Source organism: Nycticebus coucang, chromosome 7 (assembly GCF_027406575.1).
Source record: "Nycticebus coucang isolate mNycCou1 chromosome 7, mNycCou1.pri, whole genome shotgun sequence".
NCBI classification, from domain to species: Eukaryota; Metazoa; Chordata; class Mammalia; order Primates; family Lorisidae; genus Nycticebus; species Nycticebus coucang.
In genome coordinates this window covers 115,641,434-115,658,570 of record NC_069786.1, presented here as the reverse complement: position 1 = coordinate 115,658,570, position 17,137 = coordinate 115,641,434, and the positions used below count along the sequence as shown (strand labels likewise).

General features: G+C 50.6%; 1 protein-coding gene and 1 pseudogene across 5 annotated transcripts; one reads left to right on the top strand and one right to left on the bottom strand.

Annotated features, from left to right (window-relative positions):
* Positions 1–794: 794 nt before the first annotated feature.
* SLC11A1 (solute carrier family 11 member 1) lies at positions 795–12,974 on the bottom strand. 5 transcript variants are annotated; one of them, XM_053597988.1, is made up of 15 exons: positions 12,694–12,964; positions 11,960–12,093; positions 11,037–11,159; positions 10,590–10,709; positions 9,701–9,807; positions 9,246–9,316; positions 8,539–8,606; positions 8,213–8,368; positions 6,382–6,540; positions 4,690–4,779; positions 4,459–4,578; positions 3,926–4,075; positions 3,405–3,478; positions 2,804–2,957; positions 1,814–2,670 (listed from the first exon to the last, which is right to left on the bottom strand). In XM_053597988.1, exons 1-15 carry the CDS (start codon positions 12,698–12,700, stop codon positions 2,563–2,565), a joined length of 1,641 nt encoding a protein of 546 aa, XP_053453963.1. In that variant the 5' UTR covers positions 12,701–12,964; the 3' UTR covers positions 1,814–2,562. The 5 variants fall into 5 exon arrangements, with proteins under 5 accessions (XP_053453964.1, XP_053453965.1, XP_053453963.1 ...); XM_053597991.1 differs by having other exon boundaries at positions 1,815–2,670; positions 11,960–12,065; positions 12,694–12,961; XM_053597989.1 differs by lacking the exon at positions 2,804–2,957 and having other exon boundaries at positions 795–2,670; positions 12,694–12,974.
* LOC128590637 (poly(rC)-binding protein 2-like) lies at positions 11,169–15,663 on the top strand (annotated as a pseudogene).
* Positions 15,664–17,137: the final 1,474 nt, after the last annotated feature.

Here is a 17,137-nt window from a genome sequence, read left to right as displayed (position 1 = left end):
GTTATTCCTCTCTACCCCAGCAGCTGTGGGTCACCTTACCCCTACAATTTATTTTTATCTGTTCCATCAGTTTGCACCCCCAGGAAGAATGAAGTCATGGCACCTGGGAAATAGGGTAGGGGAGAGATGGGGCTCAGCAGGGTCCTGTCTGGCAACTGTGAACATCTATAGTAGAACTTCTGTAAGTTGACCATTCAAGGGGCTGTAACAAATGTCAACATATGCAGGCAGTCAACATAAAGAACTTGGTTGGATGTACTGACACATACATATGGTGCATGTCCCCTCTATGTAAATTAGGTCAACTTAAGGAGGCAGTCAATGTAGGGAGGTGGTCAGCTATGGAGGTTCTACTGCATTTGTCTTTTCCATCTAGCACCCTAGCAGTCACCAAACTTAACCCAGAAAGCCCAGTTGGGGAGGTAGGGGATGGAGGGCAGAGCAGGAAGGGAAGACACACCAGAAAGCCCAGTTGGGGAGGTAGGGGATGGAGGGCAGAGCAGGAAGGGAGGGTGTCTTCCGCAGGCACTCCCACCCAGGGGCTTAAGTGGAGCAAGTCATCCTCTGTCAAATTTCAGCTGAGACTGGGGCTGAGAGGACCAGAGCTACTAAGGGAGAGGGGGGAGGTGCAGCTCTAAGAAAAGGCCTAAAATGTCTGACCTTTGCCTAACCCCATCACTAAGCTCTCACCCAGGCCCTGGATAGCCCCTTAGCTGGCCCTCAGATGTCTTCTTCGTCCCCAAGTTCACAGGACCAGCCTGCCCATTTCTCCGGTGTCCCATAGTCCTACCTCACATGATCTAATAACTCCCTACGTTTCATGCCTCAACACTTATGCACACATAAGCCCCCCAACTCCTAGCACACTCATTGCCCCTGGACTGGCCCCTCGCACCACCACCCCCTTTCAGCTTTCACAATCCTGTGCAGGAGTCAGCTCACTGGCAGTGTCCTTCACCGCATCCTGCTTTAGTAACTTGTTGACTTAGCTGTTTTACCCCTCTAGGGTGTGAGCTCCTAGAAAGCTGACATCTTTAATTCAGGACTTTGGCTCTCTCCCCTAACTGTAGCACTGGGCCTGGCACAGGACGGACACCCATTTAATGCCAAGAGATTTGACCAGATGGGTGTGCAGGAAGTACAAGTAGGGGCATTTCTGGAAACTGGAAGTTCTGGGAGATGCCTTTCGTCACTAACTGCCACCCATCCATCTGCTCCATCATCTCTCATGGGCTCCATCTTTACCATTACCAAGCCCAGAGGAGGGTGGGTAGCTCTCTTGCCCAGGTTTCTTCTGCGGCAGCTGCCCTGGTTGCAACAGACTTGTCCCACGCCTTATCTTTTTGCTGGCCCCACTCCCATCGTTGCCCTTTTAAGAAATAGGAAATTCTTCTCATAAACAAGCGCCCCAACCTGAGTGGGGAACCTGGCCGCGGGCCGTGCAAGGTCCCGGGAAATTAGGGGTACTCCCAGGTACAGCACTTGTTCCTGGCTCAACTCTGGGGAAAGGTGCACAGCCCCTTTCACGGTGTTGCTCTCCTCAGCTCCCGGGACCGGGTCCCAGGGACTGTAGGAGGAACTTGGGGGAGCCTAGAAACAGCCTAGGGAGCGTCTATAAAGTGCAGCCTCTAACATCAGGCGAAGGGTCGGTCACCCGGCTGCTCCCTGCTACAGGGGGTTCCTCACGCACACACTACCCGCCACTAGCTCCTTGCTTAGGAGGATTCTGGGTAAGTCCGAGGTTTGCGACCCGAGCCTCGGGCTCTCCCAGTGGTTACACTAGGGTGAGAGGAGTGCATCCTGCTACGGTAAGGGTGCCTGAACTCGGCACCGTCCCAACCTCTAGGGGGAGCTGAGAGTTAGCAGAGGAGTGTTAAGAGTGTGGCGTGGGAGTGCAGGCCGCTGGGTCCCCTGGGGTGATTGCAAATGAATTGGGCCTGGGAGGCATGGACTCCTGTGTTCCTTATCACCTAGACCTTGAAGAAGAGAGAACTGCTCTTCCTTTTAATGGCTGGAAAATGGGTTACAGGCAGAACAGAAAGGTTGCAGGGAATAGGAGGGAAACAGACATTTGAGTAGGAAGTCTTGTTGATGCTTCTAGAGATTTCTTGCTTTGCGGATTTAAATTCTCTTCTCTTTGGGATGAGAAGTGAACTAGTATTTATTTAGCATTCATCAGATTCTACTTTACCAGTTTGGAGCCTGTGTCCTGCCCCTTTCCATCCCTATAGTAAGTAGGTCTGTCAGGCTACTCTTACAAGTACTCAATACATATTTTTTCAATGATTTTTTTTTTTTTTTTTTTAGTCCCAAGTGCCAGGCGTTGTGTTAAATTGTTTAACATCCATTGCTGGGTTGTTGTTGTTCCCATTTTACAGATGAGAACACTGAGACCCATAAGCTAATCTCTTGTCTAAGATAGTAAACAGTGCCTAAGGGACCCCTATGGGCCTGCCTCTAGAACTCTCCTACTGTGTGTTGCTGCCTTCAGTCGCCTCTCCATGTCCAGCAGGCCAATCTGCCTCATGCATATCACCTTGCAGCCAGGCTTTGCATGGGGGCTCATCCAGAAGTCTCTCCCTCCTTCCCTTCCGAGAGTCCATACAGGAAGTGTTGGTGGGAGCTGTGGGCCAAAAAGGTGGCTCCATGGACAATGCAACAGGTCCAGACCTGGGGAAGGGGTAACCATGAGTGGGGGAAAGGACAAGACCTCCACGCAAGTCTCCCTATGTGTCCCTCCCCATACCCTCTTCATCCGTTGCCTCTCTTTGCCTCCCCAAGGCACCCCCTGGCCCTACAGTACCAGGTAGGTAGTGAGGCCCAGGTAACCTGCAGCCAGCAGGGCTACAAGGCTGAAGTAGGCAGGGTGTGGGAGGCTGGGCAGGTAGCTGACCACGAAGTAGAGGTTGATGGCACAGACCAGAACCATGATGGAGGAAGTGATGACCTTGCTCAGCCTGGGGAATACAAGAGAGGCTCAGGACTGGCCAGATGCAGCTGGACCACCTATATCATCTCCTACGCCTCCTCCTCCTTCCCTAGTGATGGGGCAGCTAAGACAAAGGTGGCTCTCAGCTTCTCTGGGCTGTAGGATCTGGAGCATATATACCCCCTAGCCCACCTTTTGCCTCCTGGGCTCTCTCAGCTGCACACTGGTGAGATTTGGTAGGAGAAAAGTCTGAGGTGAGAGTGAGGAGGTCAGGGTCTAGAAATGGCCCTCACCCCTGAATTCCATTTCCTACCTCCCCCACTTGCTAGCTGGGTGACCCTGAGTAAGTTTCTTAACCTCTCTGAGCCTCAGTTGCTTCATCTGGATAATAGGGATAATGGTAGTTCCTACCTGGGTGGTTGTGAGGATCAAATGTGGTAATGCATGTCCAGTGCTTGGGATAGGGAGTACTCACAGTCCATTGGCAAACTCCTTCATGAGGGCAGGCAAACTGGTGAACGTGAGGATGGGCAGCACAGCAAATGGAAGCTGGGAGTGCAATGGGAGGTGGAGGCTGAGGGACTCTGTCCTCAGCATACAGGAGAGGAGGAACAGATGCAGCTTGTCATCTTCTGCCTGGCTGTGTGTGTGCCCTTGGGCAAGTTCCCCAACAACTCTGAGCCTCTTTCCCCCTTTCTATGCCTTCCAAGGACTTTGGGCTCCAAAGCAGGAGAAAGTGTTTTGAGGGCTGCCTGATTTTTAAATCCCTGCTCTGCCACTAGTCACTTAACTTTATTCATCAGTTTTCCCAACTGTAAAACGGAAATAAAATGGTGGTTCCTACCTCCTGAGGTGGCTGTGGGACTTAGGTGAGCCTTGTAGGCAAAGGATGTTTAGGATAGGGCCTGGCTGGCCAGGGTATGCTCAGGATGGGGGTGCTGCGGTTCTGTTTTGGCTCTATCGGGGGGCAGGGATGGTAGAAACTGCCCATCTCACCAGAAGACTCTGTAGCACGTTGAGCAGGTCGTTGAGACCTGACAGGTCCTTCAGGTCCCGGAAGACAGCCACCAACACAGTGGGCAGAATGGCACAGGAGCGGGTGAGAAGGACTCTAGCAAAGCGTGACCATCGCAGCCTCAGGAAGCCCTGTGTGTGAGGGGTGAGCACCTTGGTGGCAGAGACCCGCAGGACTAGGGCTTCCAGAGGAGGAACCCTCTGTCCACCTCATGCCTGGGGAACTCTGTTTTTCCATTACTTTGTTCCTAATTGGCAGAGAAGGGATGGGTGGGGAGAAATGGGGGCGAGGAGGTCCTTCCATAGCTGCTTGCTGAAGACTAAAGTTTTTGGGAAAATGCCCCTGTTAGTCCTGGGTCTGCAGCTTCCACAAGGAGCCTCACCTCTCTGAATCTCAGTTTTCTCATCTGTAAAGCGAGGCTTATATTAGCGCCCTCTGGGCTGCTTTAAGGAGCAACAAGGACTGGTGTCCACGCCCCTAGCAGTGCACCTGTTGTCTTTGCCCACTGTCCCACCTCCATCACGAACTGTCCAGCGTAGGTGCCTGTCATAGTGGAGCTCTGCCCGGCTGCCAGGAGACCTATGGCCCAAATGTAAAGGGCTGCGGGGCCGAAGAGGCAACCTAGGATCACGCCCTGCGGGGATGGGGCGTGGTCAGGCTAGTAGCACCACCCCTTTCCCCCTGAAGACTCCGCCCCTGAAGCGGGCGGGGCGACCTCCCCCGCCCACCGGTCCCGAGCTCTTACTCCTTGGTAAATGTCCACGGCTACTGTCTGGTTGTTCATGGGGAAGATGTTGGCGTAGTCGTGGAGGCTGCTGTTGGCACAGATGTTGAACTGTGGGCACCGGGGCAGTGAGAGGATGATGTGAAGCGTACACGCAGTCTTGTAAAACCAGACTGCCGGCCTTGACCAAAGTTCAAACAGTGGTGTACGGCCGGCTGAATCCGCCCAGACATATTTTGTTTGACTAACAAACTTTTTTTTTTTTTGTAGAGACAGAGTTTCACCTTATCGCCCTCGGTAGAGTGCCGTGGCGTCACACGGCTCACAGCAACCTCCAACTCCTGGGCTTAGGCGATTCTCTTGACTCAGCCTCCCAAGCAGCTGGGACTACAGGCGCCCGCCCCAACGCCCGGCTATTTTTTTGTTGCAGTTTGGCCGGGGCCGGGTTTGAACCCGCCACCCTCGGCATATGGGGCCGGCGCCCTACTCACTGAGCCACAGGTGCCGCCCAAACTTTTTTTTTCTTTAATGTGAATTTTTTTCCAACATTTAAATTGAGAAGACTTCCCGTGAGAACCCGATTTCCAGCTTCTCTTGGATTCCTAAGAGCTGGCATTACCACAGAGAGACAATTGGCCGGCATGTTCCCACTCCCCTTCCTTACACCGACTGACTTCCCACAGCTGTGCGGCCCACCTGGTCTTGAAGACAAGGGTTTACAGTATGTATGTATGTATGTATGTATGTATTTTGTTATTGAAACAGAGTCCCACCCATGCCCTGAGCAGAGTGCAGTGGTGTCATTGCTCACTGCAACTTCAGACTAGGGCTGTGGGCATCCTGCTGCCTCAGCCTCTGGAAGTTGCTGAGATTACAGGTGCTTCCCAGGCGCTGGGCTGGGTTTTTCTTGTTTTTTTTTTTTTTATGAGTCAGGGTCTCACTCTCGCTCAGGCAAGTCTCCAACTCCTAAGCTCAAGCAATTCTCCCTCCTCAGCCTTCCACAGTGCTGGGATTATAGGCAAGAGCCACCACGCCCAGCTACAGTCCCTATTTAAACCTCTTTCCTTGTTCCAAGGAACACAGACCCACGGAGAGGCATGACCTCCCACTGCCACATAGCAAGGCAGTGGCAGCGCCCAGGTCCCCAGAGGGGACCCGCACACAGTGTTCAGCATTCAGTAAGTACTCAACACTGGCAGACAGTTGTTACAGTCTCAGAAAGAGAGAGACACAGGTTCCAAACCCCAGAGAACCAAGGAAGAGCTGGCCAACTCCATTTTCAGTGTTAGCATAAATGTCTCCTCTTCCAAGCATTTCCTGACCACTCTGGCTAATGTAAGCCCTCCCATATACTCAGTTACGCTGTATCACTCCTTTGTTTCCACCACAGAGTCGTGGTTCATGCTCTGTGTTTCCCATAAGTATTTATTTGTTGACTTATTTCCTGTGGGATCAGCCTTCTCCCTATTTAAGGTACAAATGGGTAGGGTCTTTGCATCATTCATTACTGTATCCCCAGCATCTGGTATACAACAAATGCTCTCTAATTATTTTCTGAATGAACTGTGTTTAATCTGCCAACAATGAAGATTATCAGGAGACAAGACTCCAGTGCCTAGAATTCAGGGCATTGTCTGGGGTCCTCAGCAAGACTTGTAGGGCATGTGTATAGGGCATGGCCATGGGCACATGGGGGTGGGGAGTGTGTCTCACCGCAGCCTGGTTAGTTTGCTGGTAGAAGGCCTGTCCAAAGACAGCCATGACAAAGAGGTTGATGATGAAGGAGACAGATAGGGCGATGGTGGCTTCAATCAGGAAGTACATGTTGGCTTCTTGGATGTCCATTCGGCGGGTCCGGTCTATCTCTCGAGACTATGAAGGTCAAAGGGAGAGGAAAGAGCTCAAGTCCCTCAGAACCACCACAGTGTCCCAAACTCTCACACTTCTGCCTATGTTGCTCCCGAACCCCAGTACCTTCTAAAGTACCCTGGTCAGCTGACCTCTATCCTGCATCTCTGCTCTTGCCACAAAGGCCTGATCCTAGCTTACTGCAGCCTCTACTTCCTAGGCTCAAGGGATCCTCTGCCTCACCTCCCAAATAGCTGGGACTACAGGCCCACACCACTGTGTCCAGCTACTTATTCATTTAGTAAAGGAGTATTGCTCAGCACAGTAGTAGGCTCCAGTCTGTAGTTCTAGCTACCTGTGAGACTGAGAGGATTGCTTAAGCCCAGAAGTTTGAGGCCAGCCTGGGTAATATAACAAGATCCCTTCTCTAATAAAAAAATTTTGTTTATTATTATTTTTAGAGAGACAGAGTCTCACTATGTCACCCTGGCTGGAGTGCAGTGGTGCAGTTTCAGCTCACTGCAGCCACAAACTCTTGGGCTTAGGTGATCCTCCTGCCTCAGCTTCCCAAGTAGCTAGGAGTACCAGAGCATACAAACATGCTGGCTAATTTTTTTTTTTTTTTTTTTGTAGAGACAGAGTCTCACTCTACGGCCCTCGGTAGAGTGCCGTGGCCTCACACAGCTCACAGCAACCTCCAACTCCTGGGCCCAAGCGATTCTCTTGCCTCAGCCTCCCGAGTAGCTGGGACTACAGGCGCCCACCACAACGCCCGGCTATTTTTTGGTTGCAGTTTGGCCGGGGTCGGGCTTGAACCCGCCACCCTCGGCACATGGGGCCGGCGCCCCACCGACTGAGCCACAGGCGCCGCCCGCTAATTTTTTAATTTTTTTTGTAGAGACGGAGTCTCTATGTGCTGCCCAGGCTGATCTCCAACTCCTGGCCTCAAGTGATCCTCCTGCCTGAGCCTTCTAAAGTGCTGGGATTATAGATGTGAGCCACCACACCACATTTCTAATAACATATATAATTATATATATATTGTGTGTATATATACATATTTTTTTTTTGAGACAGAGTTTTATTTTGTCACCCTCGATAGAGGGCTATGGCATCATAGCTCACGGCAACCTCAAACTCTTGGGCTGAATCAATCCTCGTGCCTCAGCCTCCTGAGTAGCTGGGACTACAGCTGCCTGCCACAACACCTGCCTATTTTTAGAGATGGGATCTCACTGTAACTCAGGCTGGTCTTGAATTCCTGAGCTCAGGCAATCCACCCACCTAATCAAATATATTATTAAAATTTTCTTTTTTTTTTTGTAGAGACAGAGTCTCACTGTACCGCCCTCGGGTAGAGTGCCGTGGCGTCACACGGCTCACAGCAACTCTAACTCTTGGGCTTACGCGATTCTCTTGCCTCAGCCTCCCAAGCAGCTGGGACTACAGGCGCCCGCCACAACTCCCGGCTATTTTTTTGTTGCAGTTTGGCCGGGGCTGGGTTTGAACCCGCCACCCTCGGCATATGGGGCCGGCGCCCTACTCACTGAGCCACAGGCGCCACCCTATTAAAAATTTTTTTAAAAGAATGTTTGTTCTGAAGGAAGGTGCCAGAGCAGCGGAGCTTGAGGATTGGAAGAGGGGTCTGCAGGGCTCTACAGGAGGGACATCTCTCCCTCCCTTCCCCTCTGCTCACCTTGACCAGAGCCGAGTGCAGGTAGATGTTGTGGGGCATGATGATGGCACCCACAATGCCCACGGCCTGCAGCAGCTCAGGATGACCACAGCCAGGGCATGAGGGCAGGAACAGGTCTCGAAGAAGTGCTCCCTGGGAGGGTTGTGCCACCACATACTGTAGGGAGGAGTCTGGTCAGGAGTCTGGTTTGCCCCTGTGCAGCCAAAGCCACTGCCTCTGTCACTAATTCTCACCATCCACCAGTCCCAACCAAAAGGGGGCAGGGAAAGGGGAGGGGGAGAGGAATGACTTTAGGAGGACAGGGAATTACAGTTCTGGCTTCCCACCTCATAACCGAAGGTCAAGGCCATAATAGTAATAAGGAATCCAAAAAAGGCTTCCAGCTTTCGCAACCCTAGGGGTAGAACAAAGGGGCAAAACAAACACACAAACCAAAAAAATCTGTAACATAAACAATTGTTAATGGCTAGTATCTGGATCACTTCCAGGCTCTGTGCCAAGTGCCTAACATATATTACCTCACTGAATCTTCACAACAACCTCTGATGTCTGCTCTCTTATTTTCCTGAAGTTACAAAAGAAACTCAAGGTCTAGGGCAGTGCTTGTGGCTCAGTCGGTAAGGCGCTGGCCCCATATACCGAGGGTGGCGGGTTCAAACCTGGACCCGGCTGAACTGCAACCAAAAAATAGCCGGGCGTTGTGGTGGGCGCCTGTAGTCCCAGCTACTCGGGAGGCTGAGGCAAGAGAATCGCTTAAGCCCAGGAGTTGGAGGCTGCTGTGAGCTGTGTGAGGCCACAGCACTCTACCAAGGGCCATAAAGTGAGACTCTGTCTCTACAAAAATAAATAAATAAATAAATAAAACCATGAGTCCATACTAATGCTAAAAAAAAAAAAAAAAAAAGAAACTCAAGGTCTAAGTCACTTGCCACACAGTGACCAGTTGAGGGAGAGCCCCTGCACTGCCAGAGCCCCTCTCCCAGCACAGCACCTTCCTGCCACCACGCCCCTGTGAGGTGAGGTGCACACCTACCGTAGTTATCAAGGAAGAGGAAGAAGAAGGTGTCCACTATGGTGATCAGGACACCACCCCAGAGTGGGATTCTGAAACCAGAATGAACTGGGTCAGCTCAAACAGGCCCAGGGGTCTTGAACACCCATGCTCAGGGCTAGAGACTGTGGAATCTGGCCTTTTGGGAGTGGGGACCCAAGAGCCCTCAGACAGCTAGGGTGAGGGGAGTGAGAGTGGCAAGGCTAGATGGGAGATGACGCATGCCACAGAGCCTGGGGGTACAGTTCTGAAGTGTGCAGAATTCACATCTGTGTGACTTTAGACAAGTAAATTTTCATTTAGGGGAAATAGGGCAATTGCCCTATGTCAGAGGGGCTAAATCAGGTTTAAATGGACTCAGGGAGGCACAAGGCCTAGGGACAAGGAGCAGCCGTTCCCAGCCCTGGGCTAATGAGCTGGACACACAGGGCCTATACCGTCCAGCTGAGAGCAGGTTGAAGGCAATAGCTGTACCGATGACCTCCTGCATGTCTGAGCCCACAATGGCCAGCTCAATGGTTAGCCATAGGAGGGTGCGGGGCACCTGTGGGTAGGAGACAATCCTTCAGTTATCTGCCAGTTATCTGTCTATTGTCTCACCCAACACGTTTCCACACCCTGTGCTGTACTGCTGGGCTGGAAGCCTGCAAACTAAATTTGCAAGATGGCCTTGCCTGCTGGCTTCCAGGTGTAAGGACATGCTTTTAGGAAATTGGAAGACAGAGAGAAGCCATTTTTTCCCTGCTTCTGATGTTGTTTCTGGCAGTGACACCATAAAGCACACCAGGTAATCTGGGGTCTGGCAGCTCAAGTAGCCATTTCATCAATGTCAGCAATGCTTCTGGAAGCTCAGTAGCAAATCATGGCTCTTGAGCTTATGTCAGGGGTATAGCAGCTTCTGATCTTTGGGTAACCTTTGCTCCTCCAATTCTTTCAAACTTTTAAATCCCTTTATTAAATACTTTTGAAATGTCTAGTGCTGTGATTTCTGTTTTCCTTTCTGGACACAACTGGCAAGTCTCCAGCATCTAACCCAGCCAATGGCCATCCTGAGTTGATGGCTCTCTATTTTTTAGCTTGGGCAAGTCAGTTTTCCAGATTTCAGTTTCTCCCTCCCTCTGTAAAATAAGCGATGCATCTCTGAGGTGCCTCTCAGATTGTGTGTTATCAATTTGGGCCTCAGTCTTTTCATTTAGTAAATAAATACATCATCTCACCTTGGGATGCACCAAGTGAGATGATGCATTTATTTGATCATGAAAGCTAAATATACCTGTTTGGGGTTTGAAATCAGTGGGTTCTTCCTGTCCAGGTCCCCAAGCTCACCTTAGGGTAGTAGAGATGGCAGACCTCACCCAAATCTTTGCCTGTCACCACGCCTAGCCGAGCAGCTAGTCGCTGGCAGAGCAAGCCCAACACCGTGGCCCAGAGCAGCACCCAGAGCAGCTGTAAGAAGGCAGGGAGAGGCTTTCAGCCAGAGGGGCCAGTCTCAGAAAGTCTCTGGGGTTGGTGGTACCCTCTAATCAAGAACTCCTTGGGGAGAAAGTGGGAGAGATATAGCAAGAAGACCAACCCCCTCACCCCATATACCCCACACTCTGACAGGGCTACACTGGGGACCCTTCCCTGGCCTGTTTGAACTTGATACCTGCTCCCAGTAATACCATTCATTCATGCAGGCCCTAGGGAAACATGGTGAGCACAGAACTCCACCCACTTAGACCAGGCAACTCCCTCCCCACCCAGCCCTGTCTCAGGTCCCAACTCAGTCACTTTGAATTTAGCCACGGCGCCAGCCTGAAGATCTGACTCGATGTTTCCTGGGTCCAGGAAAGCGATGCTCATGAGGAAGCCAGGTCCTGTGAAGGCCCACAGCTTCCGCAGACTGAATGTGCCCTGGGGATGGGAACAGGTTGATAGGGTCCTGGGAGTAGTGGATGTGAAATTTGTTGGCCTTGGCCAGACTCCAGCTAAGCCCACAGGACCCTGAGCCCCTTGGCCAGCCTGCCCTCCAGTCCTCAAGCCTGGAGCTGCCCCCCAGGGAGCGGAACATGGATGGAGGAACCAGTAGGATTTGCTGAGTCACAGAGGAACTGCTTTCTGGAGCCATCACGTTCTCAGTGGCCAGCCTGCACCTGACCTCCCTGCCTCTTGCAGGCTCTGACTCAGCAGGTCCTCAGAGCCCTGAGAGGAGGCTTTCAGGGAGATAAGGCCCCCTGGTCTAGCTCCTCCCTCCTCAGTCCCTTCTCAGACCACTCTCTGGGGTCCACTGAGGTTCTGATCCCCCCACCCTATTCAGGGCTTGGCCTGTTAGTTTAGGAATCTGCTAAAGATTCTGGAATGCAGGTGACAGCATCCTAGATGCCAGCCGGCAGCCTCCTCCATGTCTATGCCCTGTCCTGGTCCTTTCCTTAAATACTAAAATGCATCCTCCAGCTTCCAGTCCTAATTCACCCCATGCCCCTTTTCCCTCATAGGGCAGCTCAGACACATTCACAAAGCCATTTGATAATTTTTAGACAAATACTGTGCACTCTGCCTAAGTGCTGGGATTAGAGACAGTTGTCTCTGTCTCTGCAGCTCAGAGCTGGAAGTGACTTGCCACAGTCACAAGAAGACTCCTCTCTCCCAGTCTGTGAGATTCCACTGGATCCTGCCAATCCCAAAAGCCCCGAGGAAGTTTCCAGCATTCCCACCGATTTTGTGTCCGGGATGAGGATCTTCTCACTCAGGTAGGTCTCTCTGGGAGGCACTTGCTGTGGTCCTGGGCTGGGTGGGCTGGAGATGGAGCCATAGCTGGGCCTGCTCAGCATTTGGGGACCCCTGTCACCTTTGAGGGGCCCCATGAAACATGGTGAGTGTCCTGCCTCTTGCTGGTGGCCCAGGATTAAAAATATCTGCCCTCTTTTCTACCTCCTCTTCTCTTGGCAGAGTGGAGAAATTAAGGTCTGGTCCCCATCTAGGGTCCATCACCTCCACCCCTCAACCAAACATTACAGAAGATGTATGTACGGGAAGCAGAGGCTTCAGAATTACTTCCCTCCCATGTGAGCACAGAGATCCCCAAATTCAGATCTCTTCCAAAGAGAATGCAAGAGAAAAGAGACACTGGACTTTGAGAAGGGCGGGCTGAGTCTGCATGTTTACCCTTGGCCTGATCCTTGCCTCCCTAGCCGCTGAGAAAGCTCCAGGGACTGAAATCCATACAGATGACACAAAGGAAAGTCAGGTGTGAGGGCTGTGAAGGATCCAGCTCCAGTAGGTCCTGTGTCCAGAACTGTGCTCTAGACCAGGACTCCAGTAGTAGTGATGGTGGCAGGAGGAAGGCAGGGCTTCTCTTGCCTTCTCAAGTCTCTCCCCACTGAGTCTCCTCCTCTCTCCATCCCCCTTTCCCCCCATTCAGGCTGTGTCCTTGAAGGCCACTACTCACTTGCCATGAGGACACAGGCTTCAGGTACTCTCTGAGTGTGAGCGATGTGCTGGGCAGCTCCTTACTTTGTACCCCCTCTCTGGGCACTGGTGTGAGAGAGTGTACTAGACCACACCCTCTTACTCATCCTGCCTGGACACTCGCCTCTTACGTCACAATTCACTTCACATACACACATTCTCACACACACTCTCTCTCTCTTACACATATGGTGTTGTGAAATATTTGCCAAAGGCAGAAGTAGTCAGTTCTGGTGGAAAGGTCTGGTAACACCCTAGCAGGGACCTTTGTTCCCCTCACAGCCTTCCCTGTGCCCCAACACATCCGTTCCCCTTTCAGGCACCCCCTACTCTGTGCCTCCAAGTTAGCTCTGATCTCAGGCACTTCCTGCCCCTTGAGCATTCCAGTCCAGAGTCCATGATCAACTCCACTCTGCCACACACACACACCACAAGTAGGCAAGCCCCCTTTCTCCTCAATTTGGAGCCCCAAGGCCACTAGTTGGCCTAATGGGAGGAGGGAGTCTTCATAGCTTTTGAGACCTCAGTTTCCCTTCCAGGGTTTTAGGGACAGATGGCAGATGCAGGCTAACAGGCTAACAGCCCGAAGCGGGTTACACAGTTTAGCACCTTCACCACAGAGAGGGAGCAAACTTCAAGAGGTCAATGAACAGCCTTGAACATCTAGCACTTAACCCATGACAGCAGGAAACTTGAGGTTAGGCTTAGAGCACGAACAGAACCAACTTGCCTCTTTAGCATGGTAAAAATCACCAGCACTGTGACAGTTTACAACTGCTACTGCAATCCCTAGAAGCAATCTTATAAGGTTACAAATGGGAGGACCCCTAAGTTCTAAGAAAGTCTCACCGCTTTTTCTATTTTTTTGAGATAGAGTTTCATTTTGTTGCCCTCAGTAGAGTCCTATGGCGTCACAGCTCACAGCAACCTCCAACTCCAGGGCTTAAGCGATTCTCTTGCCTCAGCCTCCCAAGTAGCTGGGACTACAGGCACTGGCCACAAGGCCCAGCTATTTTTAGAAAGGAGGTCTTGCCCAGACCAGCAGAGGCAGCAGCCAGAGCGGCTGCAGCCTGTGCCCTCTCTCTCCTGCCCGCAGGCCCCGGGGTCTCTTTTCCCCTTTCTCCTCCTCCGCCACCCCTCCTTCCTCTTCTTCCTCCGCCTGCCTCGGGTGGGTGGGGGGAGGGGGGCCCTCGCCTTCTTGCCTGCCCATATTGTGCCTCCCGTAGTCCTTCCCATTCCCGCCTGCTCCCCTTTTCCCCTCAGTCACCTTGGGCCTGCAGTTTTTGGCTTTCACCCCCACCAGTGACCAGAGACTTGACCACTCAAAGTCCAGCTCCCCAGAACATGCTCAACATGGATACCGGTGTGACTGAAGGTGGATTAAATGTCACTCTCACCATCTGGCTACTTATGCATGGAAAGGAAGTTGACAGTATCATTTCATTGGAAAGAAAGGAGAATCAGTTAAGAAATGCGCCAGGAGAGTAGTGCATGTATCAACATCTCAGAAGGGAATTGTCCTGAAAGAATTATCACTATGGCTGGACCCACTAATGCTGTTTTCAAAGTCTTTGCTATGATCATTGACAAACTGGAAGAGGACCTCAGCATCTCTATGACCAACAGCACAGCTGCCAGTAGACCTCCAGTTATCCTGAGGCTGGTGGTCCCTGCTAGACAGTGTGGCTCTCTCATTGGAAAAGGTGGTTGCAAGATCAAGGAGATATGAGAGAGTACAGGGGCTCAGGTCTAGGCAGGGGACATGCTACCAACTGAGCAGGTCATCACTATTGCTGGCATTCCACAATCCATCATTGAGTATGTCAAACAGATCTGCGTGGTCATGTTGGAGACTCTCCCAATCCCCCGCAAAGGCTGTGACAATCCCGTACCAGCCCAAGCCGTTCAGTTCTCCGGTCATCTTTGCAGGTGGTCAGGACAGGTACAGCACAGGCAGCCACAGTGTAAGCTTTCCCCACACCACCCCATCCATGTGCCTCAACCCTGACCTGGAGGGACCACCTCTAGAGGCCTATACGGTTCAAGGACAGTATGCCATTCCACAGCCAGATTTACCAAACTGCACTACAATGTAACAGTCTCATTTTCCCATTGCACATGGCAGCACCAGATTCAGTGGCATTGAATCCAGCTCTCCAGAGGTGAAAGGCTATTGGGCAGGTTTGGATGCATCTGCTCAGACTACTTCTCATGAACTCACCATTCCAAATGATTTGATTGTCTGCATCATCGAGCATCAGGGCGCCAAAATCAATGAGATCCATCAGATGTCTGGGGCACGGATCAAAATTGTGAACCCAGTGGAAGGATCTACTGAAAGACAGACTACCATCACTGGATCTACTGCCAGCGTTAGCCTGGCTCAATATCTAGTCAGGCTTTCCTCGGAGATGGGGAGCAGCTAGAACAATGCAGATTCATCCATTATCCTTTTCTGCTGTTCACCACCACCCATGATCCATCTGTGTAGTTTCTGAACAGTCAGCAATTCCAGGTTTTAAATAGTTTGTAAATTTTCAGTTTCTACACACTATCATCCACTCGTGTTTATTTATTTATTTATTTATTTATTTTTGAGACAGAGCCTGAAGCTGTCGCCCTGGGTAGAGTACCGTGTCGTCACAGCTCACAGCAACCTCAAACTCTTGGGCTTAAGTAATTCACATGCCTCAGCCTCCCAGGTAGCTGGGACTACAGGCGCCTGCCTCAATGCCCGGCTATTTTTAGAGATGGGGTCTCGCTCTGACTCAGGCTGGTCTTGAACCTGTGAGCTCAGGCAATCCACCCACCTCGGCCTCCCAAGTGCTGGGATTACAGATGTGAGCCACGACGCCCAGCCAACATAACTTTGGTTCCAATTTAGTTAAATCAACTTCCAGGGATGTCAAAACTAAGTACCCCTCAGGCCTATGAGATAGGATGGACCTGACTATTACTTCCTCCAACTGGACAAATAACCATGCCACTATTACTAAGTATAGCTCTGTTTGCCACAGTGACTTTTTTTTTTTTTTTTTTTTGAGACAGAGTCTCACTTTATCACCCCTGGTACAGTGCTGTGGCATCACACAGCTCACAACAACCGCCAACTCCTGGGCTCAGGAGATTCTGTTGCCTCAGCCTCCAGAGTAGCTGGGACCACAAGCACCCGCCACAACGCCTGGCTATTTTTTGTTGCAGTTTGGCCGGGGCCGGGTTTGAACCTGCCATCCCTGGCATATGGGGCTGGCACCCTACCCACTGAACCACAGGTGCCGCCCTGCCACAGTGACTTTTAGCTTCTACTTATAAAGACATAGAGCATGTCTTTATATTAGTATATCCATAAACATTGGTTTAAATCCCCAAATTCAAATTTACCTTCTCTGTGGATCAAATGCTTATTTATGCCTCCCGCAAACTGGATGGATACTAGTACTCTGGCATACATAATTCCTAACCTTATTCTTTTTTTTTTTTTCCCCGCAGTTTTTGGCCAGGGCCAGGTTTGAACCCGCCACCTCTGGTATATGGGGCCTGCACTCTACTCCTTTGAGTCACAGACGCCGCCCCCTAACCTTATTCTTACCAATGATACTGCACCTCATTCCATTTATTCCTCATAACTTTGAACCAAGTGCAGTGCCTTTTTATCATTCTTACAATAATTGAAATATCTGGGCTTGTTGCTGACATAATTGGCTTATTTAACTTTTGGTGTGAAGATTGTCTTTAAAAATAAGACAATTAGGGGCAGCGTCTGTGGCTCAAAGGGGTAGGGCGCTGGCCCCATATGCCGGAGGTGGTGGGTTCAAACCCAGACCCGGTCAAAAACTGCAAAAAAATAAATAAATAAATAAAAGTTAAAAAAAAAAAAAAGAATATGGTGCAGTAAAAAAAAAAAGGGTCAAAAATAAGACAATTAGTCAGGGAATCAGCCCAAGAAATTACTATTTTACAACAACAAATAAATTCCCTGGTGAGGGTTTTATTACAAAATAGATGAACTCTTGATCTCTTAACTTCCAATCAAAGAGACACATGTTCCATGCTAAAAGAAAATTATTGTCTCTTTGTTAATCAGAGAAAATACAAACTAACCTTAAGACATTTTTAAAAGGGCCAATACATTTCACAAACAGGTAACTTCTAGTGAATTTGACTGGAGGGATTTAAAACTCCATGTGTGGCATGGTTCTCTTAGAGCCCCTAACAACTCTGCTTTTAACACTCATTTTCAGATCCAACATTTTCTGCTATTTAATAATATTCATGCAAAACAAAATTCTAGCCTTATTGTTTCCTTCCAATAAAAACTCTATCCTTAAACAAACAAACAAACAAGGGCGGCGCCTGTGGCTCAGTGAGTAGGGCGAGCCCCATATACCAAGGGTGGCGGGTTTGAACCCGGCCCCAGCCAAACT

What these genes read in the sequence shown, in the direction of transcription:
- SLC11A1 (XM_053597988.1), bottom strand. An exon ending in CCTTGACCTTCGGTTATGAG is followed by an intron (nt 8,369 to 8,538) that starts GTGGGAAGCCAG and finishes TCCTCCCTACAG; the next exon opens with TATGTGGTGGCACAACCCTC. An exon ending in TGGGCCTCACTACCTACCTG is followed by an intron (nt 2,671 to 2,803) that starts GTACTGTAGGGC and finishes CCCCTTCCCCAG; the next exon opens with GTCTGGACCTGTTGCATTGT.